Source organism: Telopea speciosissima, chromosome 3 (assembly GCF_018873765.1).
Source record: "Telopea speciosissima isolate NSW1024214 ecotype Mountain lineage chromosome 3, Tspe_v1, whole genome shotgun sequence".
NCBI classification, from domain to species: domain Eukaryota; kingdom Viridiplantae; phylum Streptophyta; class Magnoliopsida; order Proteales; family Proteaceae; genus Telopea; species Telopea speciosissima.
The window spans coordinates 23,854,812-23,881,436 of record NC_057918.1 but is presented as its reverse complement, the minus strand read 5'-3'; the positions used below and the strand labels follow the sequence as shown (position 1 = coordinate 23,881,436).

The 26,625-nt window shown below is 37.5% G+C and overlaps 1 protein-coding gene and 1 pseudogene across 1 annotated transcript; both read right to left on the bottom strand.

Moving 5' to 3' along the window:
• Positions 1 to 343: 343 nt before the first annotated feature.
• On the bottom strand, positions 344 to 5,026 carry LOC122653600 (proline-rich receptor-like protein kinase PERK1). The gene is made up of 7 exons (XM_043847494.1): positions 4,215 to 5,026; positions 3,704 to 3,790; positions 3,560 to 3,630; positions 2,156 to 2,232; positions 1,709 to 1,856; positions 799 to 960; positions 344 to 663 (listed from the first exon to the last, which is right to left on the bottom strand). The coding sequence occupies exons 1-7, from the start codon at positions 4,765 to 4,767 to the stop codon at positions 478 to 480; spliced, it is 1,284 nt and encodes a 427-aa protein (XP_043703429.1). The 5' UTR covers positions 4,768 to 5,026; the 3' UTR covers positions 344 to 477.
• Positions 5,027 to 5,599: 573 nt separating this feature from the next.
• On the bottom strand, positions 5,600 to 6,265 carry LOC122653601 (annotated as a pseudogene).
• Positions 6,266 to 26,625: the final 20,360 nt, after the last annotated feature.

The window sequence follows — 26,625 nt, the reverse complement described above, 5'->3', positions numbered from 1 at the left end:
GAGCTGGGTTTCAGGTTGGGCTTGAATTAGAAAGGTTAAAAAGCCAATGATGGGCTTGGGCAACTCCCACAGCCCACCTAATGCCCAACCTCTATGCATATGATGGTAAAAGTCTGGAAATGGAGTTCTTCCCTAGGAGAGTAGGGTTGCTTTCAGTTGTGATAGATGCAATTATGCATGGTTAAACCGGGTTCACCCTCAGGAACCACTGTATTCACCTTATCATAAATCTCTCAGAAGGTTTCAAATGATTCAGTTTGCACATATTAGATTACAGAACATATATAATGAAATTGAATTTCAATAGATGATCTGATGCCTCTTACAAAATATAAACAAAATGTTGATTCACACTCTCAAAATCAAGGTAATGTACAAGGGTAGTATATGGAAGCAGGCCTCGAATGTGAATCATAAGTTGGATTGGCCTTTGCTGATTGACTCTAAGTGCAGACTAGATCCTGGGTTGGATCCATCTTAATCATCGCGTCCAATCTGCATGCTCCCCAGTGCTACTTTCCTGAATTTATTCATGTCCTCCTTGTACTGGACTGTGTCATATTCTATGGGTCCATGTGAGCCATCAACCATTTTGTGTTCTGATCTCATACTACTATCTCCTGAACCAGCCAGATGAATGTCTTTTTCCAAGGCATGGATAACCTGCTTGGTTTGAAAATCAGGATTAGTGGTTAGAATGAGTGGAACGGATGGGACACATATTCGTATAATTATAGAACACAAACATTACTGGACCATGCAAACTTTGAGGGCACAATGGGTTACTTCACCGAGTACCTGACACATGCGTGGTCGAAGGTGGGCGGAATGGCGCACACAAGCAGCAGCACAGGCGATCATATTTCCCATCTCATTGGGATCATAATCCTTCTGCAACTTTGGATCAACAAGAGTGTCATAGTTGCCATCTTCCAAAGCTCGTGCAAGCAAAGGTCTTGCCTACATTACCAGAACAGTTTAATTTTGCTGATTTTAACAACGCATATTTGCCAAAATATCATCACAACTAAGTAATGGTAGCTCAACTGGAAGCAACTAGTCCTACCATACATTTCAATAATCATTTTACTGTAGGGTGCAACTTGGGAAGGTTTGGAACCAACACAAAACAAGCCCATCCTAAGTGCAAGTTCAGACCAGATAATTCTAGTTGAAGCTGACTTATGTAGCTGCCCCACTTTATTGTACTAGCCAATAGCACTCTAGTATGTCATCAGTTATAAGTGTAGAAATATTTGTAGATACTGTTATTAGGACATATTTGCTAGTGACCCTTGTCCAACAATGACAACAAATGTACGAAACAAAATAGGTATATATCCCAATCCAATCCAAGCAAAACCAGGTATATTACAGAGTGGATCTTTATTATTCAAATCAAATATAAGTTATATTCAGATCTATCTCAATGAATCAAATTTGTAGTCAGTTCACTCAGTACCTGATCCAGTTACAACTCCTACTTGCTAAAATCTACCACAAACAGTAGTTTGTAAGACAGGCTCAAGGAGAGATGAAGACAAGGATAAGCTTAAGAAGGTACTTAAATAGCTCATCTACCATACAGGTAAGCAAAATTTCAGTTCTAACTTGTTAAATATAAAAGGTATTAGATCTTGGTTTATAACAGAGCACCAATACACTTGTTCTTTGGCAGGGTTAAACACATAAACAAGATACTACTTACCCAATCTACCAAGCCTTCATCCATGAAGGATTTCACAGATATGACAGGCCGCCGTCCTGTAATCAATTCTAGCAGCATGACTCCAAAAGAAAAGACATCAGATTTTTCTGTGAGCTTCCCACTGGACGCATATTCTGGAGCCATATACCTATTAGTTTTGAGCATATTAGTGTAAGATAAGAAACAGGATTAATGCAGGCCATTTCTGACCTTTACTAACTTAGCAATCACAAGCCCGTTGGCTCTGACTGCTTTAACCCTAGGTAAGATTGAGATAATCCTTAAAGTGACAAAATGTAGTATCAGCTACTGAGAAAACTCAGCTTAAGCACAATTTATCAACTTAGACAAAGCATGAACTTGAAAGAAAGAACCAGATCTTGAGACTGTGCTCCATTCTTTGACTTACAGAACCAACACTAAAAATAGAGAAGAAATGAATCTTACCCAAATGTTCCCATTACTCGGGTGCAAACATGAGTGTTGACATCAGAAATAACCTTTGCAAGCCCAAAATCTGCAACCTGAGTGAAAACCTTAAGTGAATGACTGAAATACACATAATCAAAATTGGAAGACATGAATTAAGGATCCCCAAAATGATCCAGTTTGAGAGAAAAATGTATGTTGTATTACAACTTCAGTAATCTCATTATTCTAATGTTGTAAATGGCCATTACATGCATCCAAATCAGCTAGAGCTCCATGCCAGTGAATCTCCTATTTAAACCACATAGAGAATGTGATATGATCACTACAATTTTCCAACATATTTATTAACATCTAGATTGCCCAAGTGTCCAGTTTGCTATTCATGTCAGCTGTATGACCAGCCATGAGTTGGAATTTTCACTTGTATTGACCATATTAAGATTTTAAAATCTTATTTTCATTATAAGTACAAGAAAAATGTTAGATGAATGGAGGAGAGGCATTGTGGTTCCGATTTATACAAATAAGGGTGATATTCAAAGGAAGACCATGTAGCCGACCCCATTTAATTGGGATAAGGCTGAGTTCAGTTGTATTTTCATTAAGGACGACCCAAAAAAGAGAGCTCCATTTTCCATACAGCAAACTATATTTTGGGTTGAAATTTACTACATGAATAGAATCTGATGTAGCCAAAACTGGAATTAAGCTATTTAAAAGGAAGAATGATAAGACTATGCACATTAAATGAGCACCATGCAGCAGTAGGATACATAGCTTGCTACATGCATTTAATATGTGGTGCTAGTGCTCTCCCCATTTAAAACTCCTTCAATTCTTTACTAGCAAGGGCATTATAATTAACTTGTTCAGACAGAGCATAAATAATAGAAAGGGTTACTCTTGATAACCATCCTAGTTTTTTCTGTTTGAATTTTGATTGAATCTAGTTTATTTCATGTCATAATGAGAGTTTGTGTGTGTGTATTGTTCCCTTTGCCATGAAGGTGGCTTTTGGGTTTCTACCTTCTACTTTCTTCTTCATTCTATGGCCTACAACCAAATAGCTTACATAAACTCCATTACAAGCCTCCAAACCATCCTTAGCCATCATCCAACACAGCAAGATTCAAGAATTTATCAAAAACCTTCAATTCCCTCCCATCAAGAAACCATCATTGAAGGAAAAGCTTACATTCCAAGGATGTCATAAGGAGCATAGAGCAGGAGGAAAATTAACAATTGCTTCTACAATTGATTGATCACGTAACTTTCAATTCATAAAGAGGGCATAGATGCTTCAGAATCATTACAGTCATGAATCCAATTTCACAGCAGGATCCTAAAATTACGAAGTACACAAGTGGTGATATCATAGACTAGAAGAAGAAGGCTACTAAATATGGCCATATAATCTACCTTTGCCTCGAATTTAAAGTCAAGAAGGATATTAGCTGCTTTGATATCACGATGAATGATCTTAGGATTGCCTGCAGATGAATATGCTCAGTAAGAAAGAAACGCATACCAATAATAAAAAGTGCAAAATATATAAATGCTTACAATCTTCATGTAAGTATGCAAGTCCCTTTGCAGAGCCCAGAGCAATTTTTAATCTGGTAGCCCAGTTCATGGTTGGTCTCCCCTCTCCTAGAAGTAGACGAGCAGTAAATAACAGATCGTAAGCAGCATTCTTTGCAGACTCCAAATAACGCAGCTATGAATAAATAGAACTTAAGGGGGAAACAATTCCAGTAACACAGAGGAGAATGAAAACTATGCAGAAAGGTGATGAGGAGAACTTAGAGAAAATATTGTTTTAAGGGAAAAGTATCTCTGAACCACCAGGGTTCCTACGCTCCCTCACAGAATTTTTTATTTATTTTTTCCCTTTCCTCAGAAAATTGATTTAATTATTCTCTGTGAGAGGATGTGTAGGATAACCTGGCAGCTCAGAGAATTCTTGCCTTTGTTCTAATTACAAAGATAATGAATTCTCCATATGGTTTTGCTATACATTCTGAAACTTCAGAAAACAGAAAAAGTGGGAAATTTACCATGAGGTAAGACTTACCATGTAAGTGAAACTCTAATGTCTTGTTTGGAACAAACTCGTAAACGAGCATTCTATCGGCTCCAGCAATGCAGAACCCAACCAAGGAAACAAGATGCCTGTGGTGTATACGGCTTATAATCTCGACCTCTGCCTGAAACTCACGCTCCCCTTGTGAGCTTCCATCTTTAAGCTGTTTAACAGCAACTTCTTTGCCATTTTGGAGGATTCCTCTATGTACATACCCAAAACCACCTTCTCCTAGCAAGTTAGTTTCTGAGAAGTCATTGGTTGCCACTGCTAATTCTTCATATGTGAACATGAACATTAAACTTAAGTCAGAGACAGATCGTCGTGAGAATCGATTCTCAGATCTGGAATTGTATGCGACATTATTGTTCACTGGAGGCAAACGTGGTGTTTGGGGCATTCGAATGCCAGTTGGAGACTTTGATTGTTTTGATGCAACTCCTGATGCAGGAGAGGGATCTGGTGGAATTTTGACAACATGATTCTGTGATGCTTGAGAACATTGTTGTGATTGTTGAGAGTGACCACCATTATCTGAATACATTGAACACAACCGGGAAATGAATTAGAAATTTTCAGAACTATTAACCATCTCAATTAGCAGTTTTACATGAGACGGTGAAAAAGAGAAATTGGTTCCAAAAACTTAAGTAATGTAGAATAATACTACCATCATTTTAAGATTATCCACAAGTGAAGTGTCAAGATCAAGAATGAGGCTACGCAGAGCCATCCATTAAATTATAACACAAAATGAAAATTAAGCATGTAATGTGAAGCTTCTCTCCTGAAGAACGAGATCTCTAGTAGCAAGTAGCAGGAGCAAAACAAAGAAATAAATCACATATAATCTAGATAAAGCTCATAGTTTCAAACGTGAGGCATAAATGTTATTTATTTTAATAGGAAAAAAAAAAATGAAAGACAATGTACACAGCCCCAGTTCAAACAGAGGTAGCAACATAGCGTCAATGGCTCCATTGTACAAGTGGGAAGGCAGCCCTCTAGATTATTTCACTCATTTTGACCCTAACCTCTCTTCTTACTGAAGAACATTTGGGCAATACATTAAAAAAGCGATTCTCAGAAATGATCAGCAACAGAGTAGAAGGAACCATACTATCTCCCCCCATGAATATTTAAAATACAACACTAGCACAGAAGCTGAATCCCCACCACACTAAAAAATGGTAAAACAAAACCTTTGGATCTATTTTTTTGTAGTTATTTTTCAATTCAATGTTTACCCAATTGGTGGCCACAACCCTGGCAATCTCTATCCTCCATGTTTCTCAGATGCTGTCCACCTCCTTGAACACGTACAGATTCTGAATTGGGCATTTCTTTAGCAATTCTGATTTGGGCATTTCTTTAGCGAACAATTCTGCAAAGGCTCAGAAACTTTGCAGGTATTCATTTCAAAAATGGCAATCCAGATGGAACTCGACGCGAATACTCCACATACTGAGATCCAAAAAACTTCTTCAAGTAATATTCCTCATAGTTTATCCGTTCTGAGAAAAAGCGCCAAAGAACCAAACAAAACCAACTGTACAAAATGGGTTGCAGAGCATCACTTGAGTACCAATAGCCCATATAAAAAATCCACAGTAACCCCGGATGACGAATGAATCTATAGATTCCATGAGTGACCAATTTTTTATGGTCTCCACGACGGATTTTGATCATGTGGGTGAACGCACGACCTGCTGTTAGAACCGCAGATTTGCGAATTACCTCACCAATCACCATGAGAACAAGACCAGTGTTGCTGACCCACCAGTATTCCTTCAACCCAGGAAGTAGAACAAGTTCAATAATGTATTCCAGCAACGAAAAGGTCATTGCTAAGAGATATTGATTGCTGACCAGAAGAGAGCTTAGGGTTACATTGAATCTGCCATGAATGGCAATTGCTAGAATGTACTCTGAACTGTGGAAGAAGATGGTTGCTGCAAACATCTGAGACAACTGCCTTAGAGCTGTGTAGCCAAATATCTGCGCCATTTCTGCGAAGCAGAAACCCTTCTTGGTTTTCCTTATAATGTAATGACCGGGAGTGGAGTCAGCCGAGCCCAACAATAACGAGGGTTCTAGGAGAGGGCCAGCCACCCTAAGCCAAAGTTACAGTTGAACCAATCTAGATTTATATTTGGGAAAATTACAAGATTACACACTATTGGGTTGGTGTGGGGTGGGGTGTACCAAAAGAAAGCTTTCCAACAAAACCACCTAAATCTGATTTATATTGATTTATATTGAAGGAATTATATATGGTTAAATTTAATTTGGTGTGCGTCAATGTTGTCAAAATCACTCTTAATGAACATTTTTTTTTTGCCCATCAAAACAAATGAATATTTTACCACACGTTTGGTTTTAGCAATGTTTTACTTTATTAAGATTTATGAAATTTTTATTTTTTGAGAAAAACCCTAGCATTAGAAAACAAAAAATTACAACTAACGTCGAAAATCCAGTTTTTGTTCTTGAATTGGGAGTTGATTTTTTTTCCTTTTGAAATTTAATTTTTTAATTATTTTTATTAGATTCAAATAGAGGGTATTTACTTATTTATGAATAATATCTTAAGTAAATGAAATACAAATTTCATTTACTTAAATGATATTAGGCATAAATAAGTATTTGTCCTGGTTTCTGACATAAGTGTCTATCCTACTTTTCCACTAAAGTGAAACTCCTATTTGTATTTTGATTTTTCAATGTTTGGCAGTGTCATTATGTTTAAATGGCCTAAAATAGATTGTATACCAACTTTCATGACCAAACTAGGTTTAAAACCCACTGAAACAAGCCATCGAGTGAAAAAAAAAAAAAAAAAAAAACAAATACCCCAACTCACTATTTGACCAGCTCAAAACCCGATCTATGTGTGTATGTTCTGTACTAGTTAGTGTATTCTATGAATAGAAATCATGGAAGCCCCTATATTGATCTTCATCCATCACTAAATTATTTCATGGGCAAAGTCACCTCCTATGTCTGGACATAGGAGCCATGCCACCAGGCCCCTTCTTTTCCCCTTATTTCATCTATAATGTCCTCAGCTTCTTTCAACGCAAACACCCTAGTTAGATTAAGAAGGATCTTCTCCAGAATTGTTGCAACTATAAGTGTGCTAAGTCATACACCTAAACGTGCTCCTAGTTCTGGATTTTGGGTTTCTGATCTCATCTCATCACCTCTCCTGATCAATGGAAAGTTGCAAGGATTAGGTCCCTATTTTCTTTCCAGGAGGTTGAAAGCATTCTCCACATTCCCCATAGTAATGAAGATTTTCAAGATAGACTATATTGGGATCTTAGCCCTAAAGGGATCTTTTCTATTTAATCAGCTTATAGATTGGGCAAAGCAAAGTAGAAATTGGGAAAAGCTTGTTTAAATTCGAACCCGTGACCACTTAGTAACAGGGGTAATGTACGCAGCTTTACCCCTGCTTTTCGTCGAGAAACTGTTTCTAGACTCAAACCCTTGACCACTTGGTCACAATGGAGCCACCTTACTGTTGTACCAAGTCCTGCCCTCATTTAACACACAACAATAGATCCTTCTAAAAGGTAAGCTATAAGTTAATTATTTGCAGAAGTAAGGAAGTACAATCAAATATTTTTAATTTCAACCAAAATATATGCTGAAATTCAAAAAATGACTACAAAAGAGAAAGAAAAAAAAAATTTCTAAAATAATTTCAAAAACTATAAATTTAAGAATTGAAGAAAGAAGAAGGAAGATAGAAACTCACACTTGAGCAGTCCTGAGTGGGTAATTCCAACTTTTAAAAACTTCCTGAAACGAATAATCAGTACAACCACCCCAATTATAATAGCGATCCCAATAACAACAAGTATTACGATAATTGCCGTGAATGAAATAGTCGTCAGACCATGATGTTGTTGTGGTTGTGATGGTGGATCAAACTCCGACACCGGAGCCGGACTTGGTGCTGGTGTTGGGTAGACAGCAACTGAAGGACCTAAACCAGAGTGGGAGGCAACAGAGTTTAAAGAAGCAGCTGATGAGATATAATTATTAACAGATGTGGAAGCTTGAGGAGCAGCATCTGATGAGATATTTTTATGAACAGATGCAAAAGGAGCATCAAGAGGTGATGAAGCTTCCTTTTTATCATCATCGCTATAATTAGTAATCGCCATCGCTCTATCCCGGATTAACCTTGAGAACCGGAGGGATATGCACTAATGGAGATGATCACGAAACTGTAAACATGGACGAAGCAGCAGAAGCTGTTTTTTTTTCACATTAAGAGTACGTCTTTGGTGAAAGAATCGCAAGAAAGCTCAGACTAATGAACAAGAAAGAAAAGATTTCCAGAAAGAGAAAGAGAAGAGTTTCATGGGTCGTGCTTCCATTGATAAAATCTGCATTCCAAGTTTCAAGATTCAGAGCTTAGAATCCTGCACTTGGACGAGACATGCATGTTTTTTTTTAAGCCACGTGGCAAGCTGATATTGGTTTACCTGAGCAAGGAACTCCAATCTAGTATTTCCTCATACAATTGCTTCTGCCCTTCTAAATCTAAACACCGAAGAAGCATGCCATTTAGAAAAACAGGTTTGGCATGCTTCACACAATGGAAGTCAATTGAGGGCACAAAAAATTTGGTGTACTAGAGATCCTTTGCCACTCATATCTAGAGATTATGGATGAATTATTTCTATATATTTTTTAGGGCGAGAGATAGTTGCACCAGTGTGGGAGATGATGAGAGTTCGCGTAGGGACATCAATATTGATGAGATTTTTATTTCTTAGGGGGTGGAGTAGTATTTTTATATGCTCTTGTGTGTGGACGCGGGGCCACAATACTCGATAATATTCTTTTTCTCTTTTTTTAATGAAAGAATTATTTCTATAATTAGTTGAAAACATTTACCTACTTTGAACTTTAAAAATCTGCCAAAAAAATCTTTAGGGTAGTCACCACAATGATGTCAACTTTACCAAAATGTTGAGTCAAATTATTTGAAGGTGGCATGGTGACTGTTGCAACAAAATCCCTTCATACATTTGATCTGGTATCTATCATTACTTCCCACATCCACATTGCATGCATAGTTTAACATGGGCTTGCATTAATGTAACATAAATGGGGGTGTTTTTGGTCATTTTAGAAGGGCATTTATGCCCATACATATGTAACTATAATTGACCACTTATCCAAATGTTAACCACTGAAAATCTTAAATTATCAAACCACATGGTTGGAAAGTGATTTAGGTTCGACGTAAATTCAATAGAATTAAAAATAAAGGTTGTAATATATCTAAGGGAAAATTTTGTTGTAATCAAGGTTGGTTACAATAAGATTATAACATTACTTTTTGTCCCTAGTCTTATTCTCAAAAGTTATTTTAATTATTGATAATAAAAAAAAGGTTTTAAAATAAATTGAAAGTGACTTATCATTATTTCATTTTAAAAAACTGATAAAATAACTTTCTAGGGATAAATAAGTAAAGTTACAACTTCTTAGGTTAGCTACTTGGTGACAACAATATCCATGTGCCCTATATTTAAGGGTGAGGGTTCTCTAAGCAAGCAAAGTACTCTATACCCTCTTTTTTAATCATTTTTACTCCTATCTTTAAAAATTATTATTATAATACATGTGAGAAGACATAGTATACGATCTTAGGATCAGAGAGCCTTTTCCCTATATTTAATTACAGAGTTAGATCTATAGAAATTAGAAAGTATAAAAGAAGGGATGTAAGGTTTTATAATAGAACACATCATTTTATACCAAAAATATACAAATAAGATAGGATAAGTAATATATTATTTCTCCATTATTTTACTTCTAAGCATTTTACGCTAAAAATATAGACCCTTAATTGGACATCAATATTAGTGTGGTGTACATGTGATGGACGGAGGATTTCTTAATTTTGAAATCCGGAATTCCAACTTGATTCGCACCATCCAAATGAAAACTTGTTCACGTGGCGAGCTTTGGTATCGCGCTACAAGATCCGTAGCACATCCCGCACTACAAACGAGCCGATTCCCTATAGGTGTACTCAGAACTTGACGTCTTCTTTTAATGCCCTTGCTTTGTTTTCAAAATGTTTTTAAAATAGAGGTACATAAGGGTTTTCAAGAATAAGTTGAAAATGCACATGTGATGGATAGAGGATATTTTAATTTTGAAATCCGGATTTCCAACTCGATCTGCACGGTCCAAATATGGCGAGCTCCGGTGCCGCGCCATAAGATCTGTAGCGCACCCCTACACTAAAGTGGAGCCCAATTCCGCCTATAGGTGTCACTCAAACACTCCCATAGAAAGAAAAAAAAAATTGGTAAAAGACTCCCATAGAAAAATGGAGTAAATGCAGATACATAATGTGAAAATTATATCTTTTCTGAACAATAAATAGAAAATTTTAATAACATGAAATAAATGCCAATACATAACGTGGTAACCCAACTGCCTTTGTTTGTAAAATTAATTAGTAACCTGCCGAGTTTGGTTTTAAAATTAATACATGCCTAATCTAGGTCATAACCTACGACCAATGATTACAATTGCCAAATCATGAGTGTACCCCAACTTATTGTAACACAGGGCCAATGAGAACGTGTGCGAAGGTATCCAATAGAGGTGGAAATTTTTATTTCACAGGAGACAAGTACTAATTACACCATTCCTATATTTGGGCATAGGCGTCACACAGCCTGGCAATCTTAGATGTAGCTTGGTTGTATAACCCCTATGCCAATACAGGGGCCAATGAGAGTGTGCATAGAGATATCAACAAGGACGGATTTTTTATTTCAATTAGGGTTGAGCGGTAATTTCATGTACTCTTGTATCTATGTGCAAGAAAATATTGAATTTAGCTCGTCTCCAGGGAGGTGTGCGCCCAGGGTGCTACCTAGGGGTATCCAACGATTGAGCTGTTCCGCACACATCTCGGTGCACGCCTAGGGATATGTGCGGCACAGTCCAACGGCTGGCAGCGCCCTGGACGTTCCCTGCTCCCTGGAGACGATCCTGATCCGAAAATATTATGGGAAAAAATTATCTGAGCCGCTGGAGGATACGTTGGTACTGTCGTGCCGCCGGATGTGCACCATCGCCCCGCCAGTACTGTAGAGGATTTTAATACCTCTCTATCCCTCTCTATTTCTCTTTATCTCTCTCCTCCTTGTCTGAAATAAATTAGAAATAATTTTACAACTAAGATCCCATAAATCTTGGGTGTCTTCGTTCTCTCTAAAAGGAATAAGATTTTGAATGGTCTTAGGATTCCTTATATAAATTTACCAAAAAAATTCTTTAAATAAGGAAGTTTTAGGTGAATAAGGAAATACAATAACTTCATCACTCATTTAGTAAGTAAGACTCATGAGAGATTCTTGGGTAACTAAATCTTACAAAACAGTTGTCCTTTTAAACCAGAGGAAGAGAAGAAGAAGAAGAAGAAAAACCAGAGGCGGAGGAGGAGGAGAAGAGGAAGAATAAACAGAGAAGGAGATGAAGAAACAAAACAATTCTTAGGTGAATAAGGTAACTTTTATGTGTTAAGAATTTCGTTATGTACTCTCTCTGTATTCTCCTTCTATTTGGATTAGAATCGTCCGTGACTGATTTTGATTTCGACCGATTCATGCCAAGATACCTTAGAATCGTTGATTTTTCAGTTCTAAGAACCGATTCTAATCCGATTTGATCCCCAATTCCCCTGTTTTATAATGTTGTTTCCACTCCTTATTATACAGAGTTTAAAATACCCTTTCCTTATCTTTACAGTGAGAAGATTATTTCTTTCTTCACCATTAGTGAAGTGAAACAGGTTTAAGTCTGTAAAGTAAAATTTTTTTCTTCCTCTCTCGCTTAGATGAACAAGATTATGACTGAGTGGTTTTCTGATCCGATCTAATGGTCCTGCACCCTTTTGTTTTTTTGGCTGATCTGATACCGATCCACTGGTACAACCCAAGAGTATAAGGGTAATAAAATCAAGGGCCGTTGTTCTCTGTGCCGCAGCGCAGGCTGCGCCCAGGCACATGGGGGTGGACGCAATGACCACCCTACCTCCCTGCACAGGCTGTGCCTGGGTGCAGCCTGCCCTGCAGCACAGAGAACATTCTCCCTAAAACCAATTTATATTAAAAAAACAGGGATAAATCAGGCCTGATTCAGGGTGATCTCGATCGGTATCGCCGAAACTGATCTTGAATCCGATTCCCGATTACTAAAACCCTGTTTGGTTATGGTTTGAATTAGAAAATTTTCTGCTTCTTCATGTTTGCCATTATGCTGTATTTTTGTTCCAAGAGAAAGGTTCTTTGAGCCTGTGGAGGGTACACTAGCACCCTCTCTCTCTCTCTCTCTCTTTGTCTATTTCCTCCTCACATGAAATGACCTCTCTGCCCTTATATACGGAACTTTTTTAATGCAACTCATTGCTGCACTCCCTATGGAAATTTTGATATTTTAAATGATAATAATGAATCTAACAATTATCAATGTAAATTGTGAAGTGATTGTTGTGTAGGTAACATGGAAAAAGTAGAAAACAAAGAAGAGGGCAGAGATGGAGTAGAAGTCATGAATGAGTCTACTACAACAAGATCATCAGGTCACCCTTTTAGTTTTGTACATGGAAGTGGTGGTGGTAATATATCATCATCAGCAGCAGCAGCAGCAGGAGGAGGAAATACATTTGGAAGTGGATGTATTAATCTTTCTTTTGATCTTAGTCGTACTCAGAACAAGACTACTGGTGAAAGAAATAACATTAATATTAATAATGTTCAATACCAGAGTTCCTCCTCAGCTTATGCAACTGCAGCAAATACCAATTCTTACCGTCGCAAAAGACCTAGTGTTTCATCAAGCTCTTATAGTAGTATGTCAAAAGAAGCAGCACTGTTTGTTGATCATGCATCTGAGAGAATTAAGGGTGCAGCTTTCAGCAAATCAAAAGGGTTTCTCTATGGTAGCAGCCAAGCTCCTTCAGGTAGGCAAACAATATCTTAATATGTCAAGTGATATAATACTCATTTTACTGTTGTGTGTGTGTGAGAGAGAGAGAGAGAGAGAGAGAGTGGCCCCTGTGCGTGCAAAGGAGCCAATGGGAACGAGGGTGGAGGAATCATGGGGGTGGCATTTCCGCCTTTCATGGGGGCAGGGCGGTTGTTTCATCATCTCCTAGTGTTGGTGCAGCATGCATGCTCCGCCAGAGTTCTTTTTCCCTTTTAATATATTGAATGGTATAGGGGTAAAGATCTAGATGCCGCTGCATGTATTAGCATATCTTCCACTCCAAGCCAATGGGTGCATGGAAGGAAGTGCCACACGATCCGTTTATAATTATAGAGAGGGTCTACATGGTTGAGGAGGATAGAGAGTGTCAGGGAAGAGAAAGCATGAATAGATGTTTCGCAAAAGTTTCCTGATCAATGTTTATGCACTAGAAGATCCTAAGCCCCCCTAGCCTACATGTCAATTTTCATCTCAAATGAATATTGGTGTGTTAAAATAAAACTTTGAAATTCTTGAAACTACAGGTGGTGCGTGCCTGCGTGGGCGGGCATACACAAACTGTTTTGAAATTTAATATATCGCCAATCCAAACCTAAATCTGTCTATCTAATGGTCAGAATTGCCACATATATTATTGCAATATGTTAGTTGTGTTTTCGAAACTTAGAAACAGTCTCTTCTGCAAAGCAAGGGGTAAGGCTGCGTACATTTGCCCCTCCCAAACCCTTTTGTTGCGGTAGCCTTAAGGTTTGATTCTTTGATTAATTTTTACATAACCTTTCATATACAGTAGTAGCTATTAATTATCATGTGTTAATAGTAATGGTTTTCTAAAACTTATCTCTTATATGCAGCAGCAGCAGCAGCAAATGAAGAACTGAAGCTAATTGAAAACATTGCTGATATCTTAAGTCCAGCTGAAAAGAGACATCTCCTATTCCAAGGGCATGAGAATGAGCACATGGCTTACCCATTTCTCAATCCTAACATTGGAAGTAATGTTTCTATAACTCAAGGCCACCAGAATGATATTAATGTTGTTGCTCATCATCAATTACCTCCTCGTCCGCAACTTATCGGTATCACCTCTTCTTCTTCTTCTTCTTCCTCTCCAAAGCTTTATAGTTAACTTATATTATATATTGTTTTGGTTTTGCAGATTTGAGAACAAGTTGCATATATTGTTACCAGAATATCTCTAATGAGAATACATTGAATATCTCAAACAGGTCATGTGGCCATTATTTCCATATCAATTGTTTTCATCTTCAATCTGAATCCATGAAGGGTCAGCATATCTGGAACAATGAATGCCAATTCTGCCAGCTAGAAAAGCATTGAAGACAATTTAGAGATTTAATTTCAAACTGGATTTGTGTTTCTTCTTCTCTTTCTGCCTTTTTTTAGTAGTTTAATTGTGGATCAGACCCCTTTAAAGTTAATGGAAGTTTGCAGTTTGTGAACAAGTTGATGAGAAATTTTATATAAACAAAGTTGTGTTCTTTTATCAATTCAAACTCTATATGTTTCTGAGGAAGAAATATATTAGTGTTTATGAATGAGTATTTATTCATGTGTGAGCTTTAACTGTTTTTGTACCTTTCTAGTAATAAGAACAACATCAGATTAATAGGAAGGGTAGAATCAATTCATCTGAACTGATTTAGCAAAGGAGGCAGCCCCTTGAATCTAATCATTTGAGCAATCTTCTCCAATTCTCATATCGTTTTGGTGTTAGCAGGATTTTGAGAAACACCAAAAAGATGTTTCTCACATTTTAGAGTTGATTCTACTAAATGTCGTGGATTTAAGTGAATTAGGGACATTGATGGAATTTACTATCAAAACATAATATTTCACTCAAACATAATCTAAACTGATTTTCTTCTTTGCAATTGCACATCCCTTTTCTTCCACATCTCTGACCACCACACCACTACCGTAGCATTATTAGCAATACCATCGTCCCACATCCCAATCGCAAGGTACACTACAACCTACTTGGAATTTCAAGAAGAGGAAGAATCGTGTTTGATGGGTTCTTACCTAGAATTTCAATTTTTTACTAGGTGTACCATACAACATTTGTTGGCATAGAATTACTTTAAAAATTCAGAAACAGAAAAAATCGATTCTGACTCAGAACCAATTTTTTGAAACAGAATGGTTGCCATACAAGGCCAAGTTCTCTAATTTTGGGGAATTCATTTTACCTAAACAGTTGGGTTCAATGCAATCTAGATCTCAAACAGGTATTTCTCACTAAAATGATGCAAACCAGCCACAACAACACGATCCTTTCTCTCCACGTGTCCCTCTCTTTGCCATATTGTGCTATATGAGAATTGGAGAGGATTTTTATCCAGATTTAAGACCCAAAAATTAATGGTAACATGAAGTGAGATTTAAATTGGAGTTCTGATCCTTGGATAGGAATGAAACTTGATAATAGGGTATCATGTCATTCAATTCTAACCCCAATTGATCACTTAGTTTCTTTTTCCTAACTCATTTAAATGACTAGAAAAATTAAAGTACCAAATAAGAATCTCATTTTTTAAACGTTATCCGGCTTGTTTCATTCATAATGTGACTAGCATTCAAATAAAGTAACCACCCATAGGCTAAGATAGCAATAACATAAATGTAGACTCACCCTTTGGGCTAAATTCTATTGGATTCTCAATATAGCATTAAATATGGACTCGCGTGGATTTGTGGATTCAAACAACGAAATTGTGTCGGAGAAATCAAAAAGGAAATTTAAAAAAAAAAAAAAAAAATTTAGATTTGACGGGATCTGACTCGTCCAACACCTTCAATCAAACATGTCCTTAAGTAGCCTTTGAGAAGTCCGTTTATTCTCTCTGTCTGAGCTTTCAAAGACATATCGACTGTAAGTGTCTATCGACTGTAGGTATCTGACCATCAGATATCCACAATCGTCTTTTCTAACATTATCAACCTTCAAATTTTTCGAGTTTTCATAAATTTCACATAACATAGTAGCTCTTTTCATCATCAGAAACAACCTGATTTCCGATCTCTTGCATTGCATGAGATGAACGGTCAGGATTAATGTCCTTTTATGCAACTAACCATTTGCCCTAGTAGGAGCCAGGGCGTGTCTAACTATGTCATTTCATGCGGCATATCCAAGACATCCGGGCTTCCTTTGCGACCAAACACGCACAATACGTTTCCTCCCGCTATTCTGGAGTAGGGTTACCCTTTGCCCTCTCCTACATCCTCAGGCGCCAAATGCAAATCGTTCAATTCGTTCCTCGCAATCGATGAGGTGAGCAGTGTCTGCTTGCAAATCGCCTGTTGCTCTCTTTCAATGTGTTCTTCTATTTCGTTTTGTTTACCTTTCTGGCTAGATTTGGATTCGACCCTGTTCTTGCCAGGTTTAGTGGAATACTATGGGTTTCTTCTGTGGCTTTCTAGTTTCAGTTCTCTGCTTCTCTTTTATTCTCTGAAAGCCATCTCGTTCTGAAGGTTTTGTTTGTTTTTGAGCTCCATGTAACGGTTTAATGGCATTGAAAAGCGTGTTGTAGTTTTCTAGAATAGATTTTACCAAGCATGAAACTTATTTTTCACTCGGGAAGAATTGAAAATCTACTCAATGTCAGCTAGAGTTAAAAATGAGACAAACGTTGAATCAATTATTTCTTCTGATGGGAATAGAGGACTTTAGAATCCCTTTGCAATGGAAATTCTTCAAAAATTCTTGATTTAGAAAAATTTTGAATGACTAATTTTCATGGACACAGAACATTGTCGACTTAAAACTGACTCTTTCCGTTGTATTGGGAAGGCACAACTTTATAAGAATCTCACCTTATTCCATCCTTCTTTCATTATTTCTGTAGGCTCACAGTAGAAGCAACTGAACTCATTGGCATAATGGCATTTATGATAAACATCAACCTCATCTAATCATCTCATAATCAAAATTACAAGGCAAAAATAATATGGGCTTAAAAGGGAGTACCCAGTGCACGAGGCTCCGGGTTCTAGGGAGGGTCATAATGTACGCAGCCTTACCCCTGCTTTCGTAAAGAGGCGGTTTCTGGAATGCAACAATAATATGGATTACCAAAAAATGAAAAAGGAGACTTATGACCTCAATCCATCCATATCTTTCGGTTTCTATAAGTCTGATATCGAAGCAGCTGAACTCGCTGGCTTTAATAGATAATTAGGAACCTCATCTAATCTTCTCATAATCAATATCATGAGCCCAACATAATTCAGAACCCAAGCAGGAAAATTTAATCAATTAACTTTTATTGAACATTTTGAAAATTTGGAAAAACAGGGAAATGTAATGAAACACTATTAGGCAATATTTTCTGTTGCTTATTGTGGGCTGAATTTAAGCTTCATGTGTAATAAAATCTGTGGTGAAGATATAGCATCCAAGTGGTCAGTGACTCGGTGCATAAGATGAGACTTGGCATATCACCTTGAGACTTTTCGAAGTAAGGTTATAATTGATTTTGATGTGTTTAATTGCTATGACATTGCCTTTCTGCAGACATGAATATTACTGGTATTTTCATTTTAAAATGGATGTTTATGAAAGAGTCAACTTAAGCTATTTGAGAGTGTAGGATTGCAGAATAAATTCTGACAAGAGTTACTGAGATCTTTGTATTTGGCAATTTATTGTGCAGTGGGATGTCTCAGTGTGCCTTATGAAGCTTTTGGTTGCCAAAATATAAGATAAAGAGAACAACCTGTCATAGTTGGCAACCATGCAGCAGCCAGGCTAATTAAAACAAAAAGCTCACAAAATACATGTGGAACTTCCGGAAAGCTAAGATGAGACCCTGTGTCGCTCTCACATAGCAAAGAACATGTATGGTGGCCGGAAAATGAGAAGTTGTCAGAGCATGCTTGATGCAGGGAATTCAGCCAGCCCGCCAGGCCTAGCCTACCAGGCCCAGCCGAAGGCCAGATTTGTGCCCGCAGGACCAGGCCTAAAAGGCCCAGCCCATAGGTTGACATCTATGCTGGCCTGGGTAAATTAAACCTAGTGGTTCTGCCTTCTCATTTTCCTAGGCTAGTATTTACTCTTGCTATGTGTTTTTTCAGTTTCCTAGGTGGAGTTATGAGGTTGTTCATGCACCTGGGTATTAGTTATTAGTCATTAGGAGTCTTATAGTTTTTCTAAATCATTTTATTGGTTGTAGTTCCCTATGTCTTGGGGATGTTATCTATTTATTGGTTTTAGTTTCTAGGTGTTGAAAATCCAAAAGTTTATTTAATGTAAGTTGATGTATCCCATGGGTTTTTAATGCCTCCCCTCTATATAATGAAATCATGGGCTGTTCTCCTGAACACCAGAATTTTAACAAAAAAAGAATGGCCAATTCACCACTCTCTGAACCTCCTCGGGGTAAGCTTCTACTCCTTGTGATGACACAATAAAACCAAGAAAAACCACCTTATGTAACATGAATGAGCATTTCTTGTGGTTGATGAAGACCTTTTCAGCATGTGGCACTCTCATCACACGTCCCAAATGGTTTAGGTGTCATATTATGCTTTGCTGTAGATAAAGAGGTCATCGAAATACACCACAAGAAACTTCCCAATCTTCTCTTGAAGGACTATATCCTGTGGGCTCAGGTGGGCTGTGGATTCAGCGTTTATATCCTGTAACAGCTGATGATTTTGTCCGGGATTCATGTATCAAGGTGCATTGCTTGTTTTATTCAAATTTATATAACTTAACTGTGTTGTTGTCAATTATCTGATCCCATTTAGTTGGGATAAGGCTGAGTTGTTGTCAATTGCAGCTAACTTGAGTACAATGTCAACAAGTAGAACCCGATGCACAGTCCTACAAGACGTAAACACTTTTGAACTATAATGATTTGTTTGTGATATTTGGATATGCAACTGCTGATGGAAGATACGACCGTTCAAGTCATGATGTAGACAATGATGATGACTTACTAGTTACTACCAATAAAGATCGGTGGGCCGGGCTATCAAATTTCTACTGCTCTCCAATCTGGGATTGAGACCAGGACAACCGTATAATAGAATCTGGCCATAGACTTTTTTTAGCTACTCAGAAGTCACAAACATCCATTTCTTCTGTGGTTTGACTTTAAGGTGCATTGAATGAATGGGGGATCCCTAATGGGAATATGCTTGTTAGAGTCTTAGGCTTTCCAAGAAGTTAGTGGACTTCACTGAAAGTTAGGGAAGAAAAAGATGTCAATAAAAAGTGTAACTGTTTTGTGCAGTGAATTTTCTTCCAAATTAATTGCAAATGACTTTCACTATATTGTGAAAATTGCATCCTCATATGCAAAATATACAAAAGATATAAAGGTATTTAGTATATTAACTCTTGAAATGATGTTGAAATGACTCTTTAGATTTTTTTATGCAAAATATATCTGATATTCCTGATTTTCAAAATTTGATCAATATGATACCTATTTGTTAACTGTTGAATATTTGCTCTCCTCTTCTTTTTCCTCTCATTTGCCCTTATTGCCGAAGTGATCCCTAGATTTATTTGTGGCCTTCCAGGAGCTGTATGAAGCTGAAGTCTCATGTATGGTTCTGTAATAGCAATGAGAACAGTGCTGTTATCACCGACTATTTTTTTTCCCCATTTGCAACTAAGGTGGGGGGTGGGGTTGGGGAGAGCTTAGCAAAATTTTGCTGAAACATACCTCTAAGGATGTATTTGTGCTGCATGTGCTATCTTAAAATATCTTAGAACTAAGATATTATTATGAGGCAAATGAGCATGGGGTGCATTTAAACATGCTGTGTACTATATCCAAAGTGATGATTATGTTTCGGGATTGCTGTAACTGTTGTTTAGTATTTGATGTAGTGAAATTTTTTTTTCTAGAAGTTTAATGTTGGTTTAATAAATGAACATATGATTCGTCATTGATAGGATTTGTAACATGTCAGGGGAAGGAACAGGTACCCAAGGATTGCAACTAAAGGGTGTGTCAAGGACAGACTGGACACCGCCAATGGATCTTTATTTTATTGATCTTATACTAGACCAGGTGCAGAGAGGAAATAAGATTGATCATACATTCAACAAACAAGCATGGACAGATATGATAATCTTATTCAATGAAAATTTCAATTCTCGACAAGGAAAGAGAGTTTTGAGGCATCGGTAGAAGAAGTTGTGGAAGTATTGCAATGACATTACTGTCCTTCTAGAGCAGAATTTTTTTTTACTGGATGAAATTCAACATAGAGTAACACGATGATGACGTCTGAGATGCTTATATCAAGGTTGTAACATATTAATACAAATCTTCTAAATTTTCTATATTGATTGAAGCAGCTGCAGCTCACATTTGATAAAATTGCATCTGGGCACATCCCCGTGCAAGTTCATAGAGAACAATAACCTTCTCAAACTATAAAGGTCTATGTTTGATACATGGAAATGGAATTTCTGGTCAAAGATGCAGTCATTTGGATCAAGAAAAAGATCTTGAAGATGATGCCGTAGGAGTAAGACTGGTACATTTCAATTTTATAACATGAACCTAGGTTTCCTAATTTGTAGTACATAGGAAAGTTGTACCTTAAGAACTAAATTCTTCTTTAGAGCTCAAATTTCACTGTCAATTTCAATTCTCTCAAAATGAAATATTTTAGCCTTTTAGTGATTTTTGTTCAGTATTTGAGAGAAAGTTTTTGGTAAATATGAACCAAGTCTAATCTAGTTTTAAATACACTAGACAATTTGTGAAATGGGCCTTTTGAATATGGTCAGTGATGTAGCCTAGGTGAAATAACTTCCACTTAGGACCAGGTTCTGTCTAAGGGTTGGCCGAATGGGCAGATTAGGGTTATTAGGGCAAAATCTAGGGTTAGGGCTAAGTAATGACAATGGGGTTTATAGGGTTTTAAAAGGCAGGTTTCAGAGATCTTAATGGTATAAAGATATTAGGGTTTGGAGAAGTTTTGAGTTTCTGCAATTTTGGGCAGAATCGGGTCACAGGCTTTAGGGTTTAATGGAGTGAAGAGATGAAGGGGTTAGAGTGGGAATTATAGGCTAGGGCTGAGGTCGAGTGTGGGGAATGATGTAGGGAAGGTGGACTGAGAATAGGGTTTGAAGGTGATGGTTAGATCTGGAATTATAATGGAGTCCTAGTTGAAGTAGGAGTTGCAGGTTTAATGGGGTTGAGGGTTGAATGGATAAATTGCAGGGTTAATGTGCAGGAGCAGCAACAGCTTGAAGATTGAAGAAGACCTCCTGACCTTCATAGTGCAAGGAGTCGTAGGAGAACCCACCCTTTAACCACCTTGAGTCCACAAGGATGCAGGCTCGTAGCTGGAGCAGAGGCAGCAGCTCGATGGCAGCAATCTCAGATCTGAAACACAGTTTTTTTAATGCAATAATAAGTGGGGGAGCCTGCCCACGATTTATCTTATTTATTATGAAAGGGGGGGGGGGGCAAAAGGCCTTACAAATAATCAGACTTGAACTGGGAGTTCCAGTCCTAATCCTAGAAGCAATCCTAGTCAGATTAGGAGTGGTGATTCCTAATCTGATTCCTAATTACAATTAGCATACTTGTACTCTAAATGGGAGTACAAGTTTAAACAAATAAAACAAACAAATAAAGCAACCTATCCCTCTAAAATCGTGGAGGGAAGAACTAAGCAATAAAAGACTGTTTTAACCCTAGCATAAAAGAACAAACAAGTAAAGGCTCCAACGAAAATCAAAGGCTGCTCAAAGGCTGCTCTTCTTCTTCCTGCGTGAACTTGGATCTGCATCAGTCAGTCTAGTTGTGCCTTTAAAAGCCTCAATACAAAAATGTGAATAAAACATCTGAAAAAGAAAAATTGACTGATTTGGGCTGAAGTGTTCCAAAATGGATGGTAGAACCAAAATTTTGAACTAAATCATTTTCTGATCCTCATGCTTCATTTTTCAAAACAAAAGAAACTGTTTGACTGAATTAAATGAAATCCACCACAAAAGATTAGGACCTATCGAGGTGTGCTAGGACCAGGTGATAGTAGTTTATGTTGGATGGATTACTTTGAACTATTAAGTCTTTAATAATAAGTCGTTATGATTGATGACAAGTATGACTATGTTATTAAGTCTGTAATAATAAGCCGTTATAATTGATGAAAAGTATAACTATGTTATGTACTATGTTCAGCAACAAGCATCTTGAGCCTAGCGGTATGTCTTTCTATGCGTATAAGAGCTCCTCTTTTTGATTTTGATGCTTTGATGCTGCTCTTTTGAGTTCTTACTCTTTCCCTTTGTAATAATATGAATAACAGAAGTGGGAGAATTGAAAATGCCTTTTTCCTTAACTTCCTATCTCTCTCCCTTTCTTTTGTCATAACCAGTACTCATCTCTTTTTTTTTTGGTGCTGATCTATATTTTTCATCTGATGGAATGTCTCTGTTAATCTAAGTTTGCATGAGTGATCAACCAAAAAGGGTAAAGATATAGTGAGTGAGACAGATCTTGCTCCCTGTGTATAGTTAAATGAAACTGTGCTCCAAATATTTGTGGCAACAAAGAATGAGAAGGTTCTGCTTCGAAACAACAAACTAGAGTCTCTAGAGTGCCAAGCTATTTTATGAGCTTTTGGGCATTGATATCCTACTTCAATGTTTGATAAGCCAACCAACCCAGTGCAACCTGTTAGTTTAGGTGCATAGTTTGGCTAATTTAGACCCAGGTTGGCTTTGGGTTGAGAAATTTTGGCTGATTCAGGGTCTGGACCATCTGGTTGGGTGGTTATCATTTGTGTGTTTAGTTCTGGTATTGGTTTGGGTCTTAACACAATCTCCACTGTGTTGTGTGCCCAACCTGATTTTTCTTGTGTCTTTGATTGACTTACATTTTGTTCGGATGATGACATTTAATGTGGATTCCATGTTTTGTTCAATTTTTATCTTTCTAATAGTTTTGTCAAAAACTTGTAGGAGATGGAAGGGAGAGGGAGAGTGAAGTCCCCACCCGCATTGATCGATCTAGGACATATTGGACACCACAATGGACCGCTATTTTATTTAACTACCGCTGGAACAGTTGAATAAAAAAAGGGCGTGCCCAGTGCACAAGGCTCCCACCACTGCAGGGTCTGGGGAGGGTCATAATGTACGCAGCCTTACCCCTGTTTTCGCAGAGAGGCTGTTTCCAGACTCGAACCTGCGACCACTTGCTCACAATGGAGCAACCTTTACCGTTGCACCAAGGCCCGTCCTCTCTGGAACAGGTGAATCCAGGGAATAAAATTGGTCATACATTCATTACTCAAGCCTGGGTTGATATAGTCACATTGTTCAATGAAAAATTTGGATCTCAGCAAGACAAAGATGTATTGAAAAATTGGTACAAATATTTCAGGAGGCAATACAAGCATATAACTAAAGGGCGGGCCTTGGTGCAGCGGTAAGGTTGCTTTATTGTGACCAAGTGGTCACGGATTCGAGTCTGGAAACAGCCTCTCTGCGAAAGCAGGAGTAAGGCTGCATACAGTATGACCTTCCCCAGACTCCGCAGTGCTGGGAGCCTTGTGCACTGGGTACACCCTTTTTTAATACTAGGATATAACTGTTCTTCAATTCTTGAACAAAGTAGGTTTTCTGGAATGAAACACGCCAAATGGTTACGGCCGATGATCATGTTTGGGATGCTTATATAAAGGTAAGCCTGTAACTCAATCTAATTCTGTAACTTTTTGTGCATTTTTATTAAACCCAGATCAGAAGACAATTGGAAAAATGGATTTTCTTCTCTGTATTCTTTTACCATCCCATCAAAGAAAGTGAAAACTATAGAATGATGAATTCATTGGAATATTTCAGTTAGTAGGCGATTGAATTTTAATCATATATAATGCCCATTTCAACAGAGGCGTTTTTATGCTCCAGTACAGTGGAATGATTTAATTCAAATTGAAGGAACTAAAAGAGCCCCGTCAGACCTAAAATGACATTAGGCGAAGTAGTGAGAAAAGACATGCATAGCTTAGGCCTTGTATCAAGTATGACCTCGAATAGAGCTGATTGGAGGGCAAGGATCCGTGTAGCCGACCCCATTTAGTTGGGATAAGGCTGAGTTGTTGTATAATGCCCATTTCTACAATTGTTCAAAGTGATTTGATATTCATTCATGGTGGAATATGAATGAAATTGCATATATAGTGATTTGATATTCATTCGTGGTGGAATATGAATGAGTTGTTTTAACTTTTGAGTGTTCCGCAAATTTCAAATGGTGTTGGCTCTTATGTGGTGAACCTTATGTTTAAGGTAAACCAAGAAATACCAAAAACATGCTATAGAATTAGGGTTTCACATAATATTGAGCCCATAGCAGGTTATACCAACATTGCCATGAGCCAAGCTCTGTATTAGGCTACGAGAAATAAAGGAAAACAACTGCTGGTTGTTGAAAAAGAATCTTGGTTGCTCTAGGAGTTGTGAAATTACATTATTTTTTAATGGTTCAATTAGGGTTAGGGTTTTGTTGGGTTGGTGCCTTCATGATTGATCGAGAATTAGTCTTTTGATGAAGTTGGATGGAAATTTTAGGGGCTGGAATGGTTTGTGATGAGGGAACAAAAATTGAAAAAATGAGAAAAATGCTCCTGATTGCTGGCTGAAGTTGGATGAAATATGATGGCTAGAGTTGACCTGAGCATGTTATGCAAGGGGAGTTATTGATAATGAAGACAATGGTGAAAGAGTGCTGCTAATTTTGTTGGAATAGGGTTCTATAATAGAAGAATGAAAATTAGAAAGAAAACAGTAGGTAGTAGAAGAAGAGAAGAGAGAGTACCAAGGAATCCACTTTAGGCTTTGAAGAAATCCACCTTTCAAGAGGGCCTGTGAATCCACACAGTTGTAGAACAAGGCTTTGACAGATAAGTACTTCATTCATTGTACCAGTTGGGATGCAGAGATGCATATATTTTGTTGTTGGCTTCCTGCCCAGCCAAAGTGTATGGCTGAAGGACTTACTGATTCATTGTCCCAATTCATTAACTACTTAATGGAACTCAAACTAAAAGTAGAAAACCTCTGCTAAAGTAACTTGCCAGTTTAGAACAGCCTAATATTATTAAAACTGGTAAGTAACCTCAAAATCAATGAAAACCCAAAATACCCTTATATTGATGCAAAACTGACACTCTAACTCACATTTAACTTTGGTTGACATATACTTATAATATAGCAGACCTATAATAAAATTGTTCTAACCCTCTACAGCACTTGCTGAACAGTGTCTAGTGACATAAATGTCTAAAAGTACTCCATGTGGAAACCCCCCTGGACCAAAGTTCCCCCTCCCCCCCCCCTCCCAAAAAAAATGCAACTTGGTTTTATTCATCACATTCTCCCTCTGTAGTGAGAAAACTTGTCCTCAGTTTCAATCCTCAATTGCAATTGCACCAGGATATAGTCCCTTGTAGCAGACATAGTTCGATATTTCGTCTCGTCTCGCCATTTCGGGCTAGTCAAAATTTCCGAAATATTCTGAAATTTTGGCAAAATATGGTATTTTTTCTGCCATATTTCGGCCCTCCATCTCGGTGGGTTTTGGCCATATTAAGGCCTGATATTTCATGTACACCCTTATTTAAACTAGATAAACACATTTAAACCTTCATATTACAAAAAAATGAACTCAAAGTGGTGTTTTGGGTTTGTACCCGTGATTGACAGTACACGGTCGGACCCTGATGTATAAATAGTTAAATACATATTGTTTAAGTACTAAAAGACATAATCAGAAATTTAAACAAAGTAATGAAACAAAAATAAAGTCAAATGTAGTCTTTAGTTTAAAATTTAAACTCATAAAGTCATAAGTGCATAAGTTCATAAGTCATAATTCATAAACTCCATAATGGTCAATAGCTCAATACTCAATACACAAAGTCACAACTCACAACTCACAAGACTCACAACTTTCATAAAACTGTTAACAAAACAGGTTTGTGGAATAATGCTTGAATGATCAATGAAATCAGTCAAGCTCTCTATTTATAATAATAATAAAAGAGATTACAAGGGGAAATACTATTCACGACACTGTTCACGTTACTGTTCACATAAACAGTGTCACAGCCCTAATTACATTTCTACCCTTGCTCATAAATACATAAATAAAAAATAAATAAAATACCCAAAAGACCAGAATACCCCTATGGTATTCTGGTGTACATAATTTAACACTCCCCCTCAAGTTGGTGCAAATATATCAATCATGCCCAACTTGACTAGAATGGGATGGAACAATTTCCCAGATAATCCCTTAGTGAAGATATCAGCAACCTGATCAGCAGACTTCACAAAGGGAACACAAATCAACCC

Bases quoted from the DNA above. Each gene is read 5' to 3' on its own strand.
- LOC122653600 (XM_043847494.1), bottom strand. From the start codon at position 4,767: ATGTATTCAGATAATGGTGGTCACTCTCAACAATCACAACAATGTTCT. The intron at 3,631-3,703 runs GTAAGCATTTAT...ATTCATCTGCAG, and splicing joins TGCATACTTACATGAAGATT to GCAATCCTAAGATCATTCAT. The intron at 2,233-3,559 runs GTAGATTATATG...GTTTTCACTCAG, and splicing joins ACTTTAAATTCGAGGCAAAG to GTTGCAGATTTTGGGCTTGC.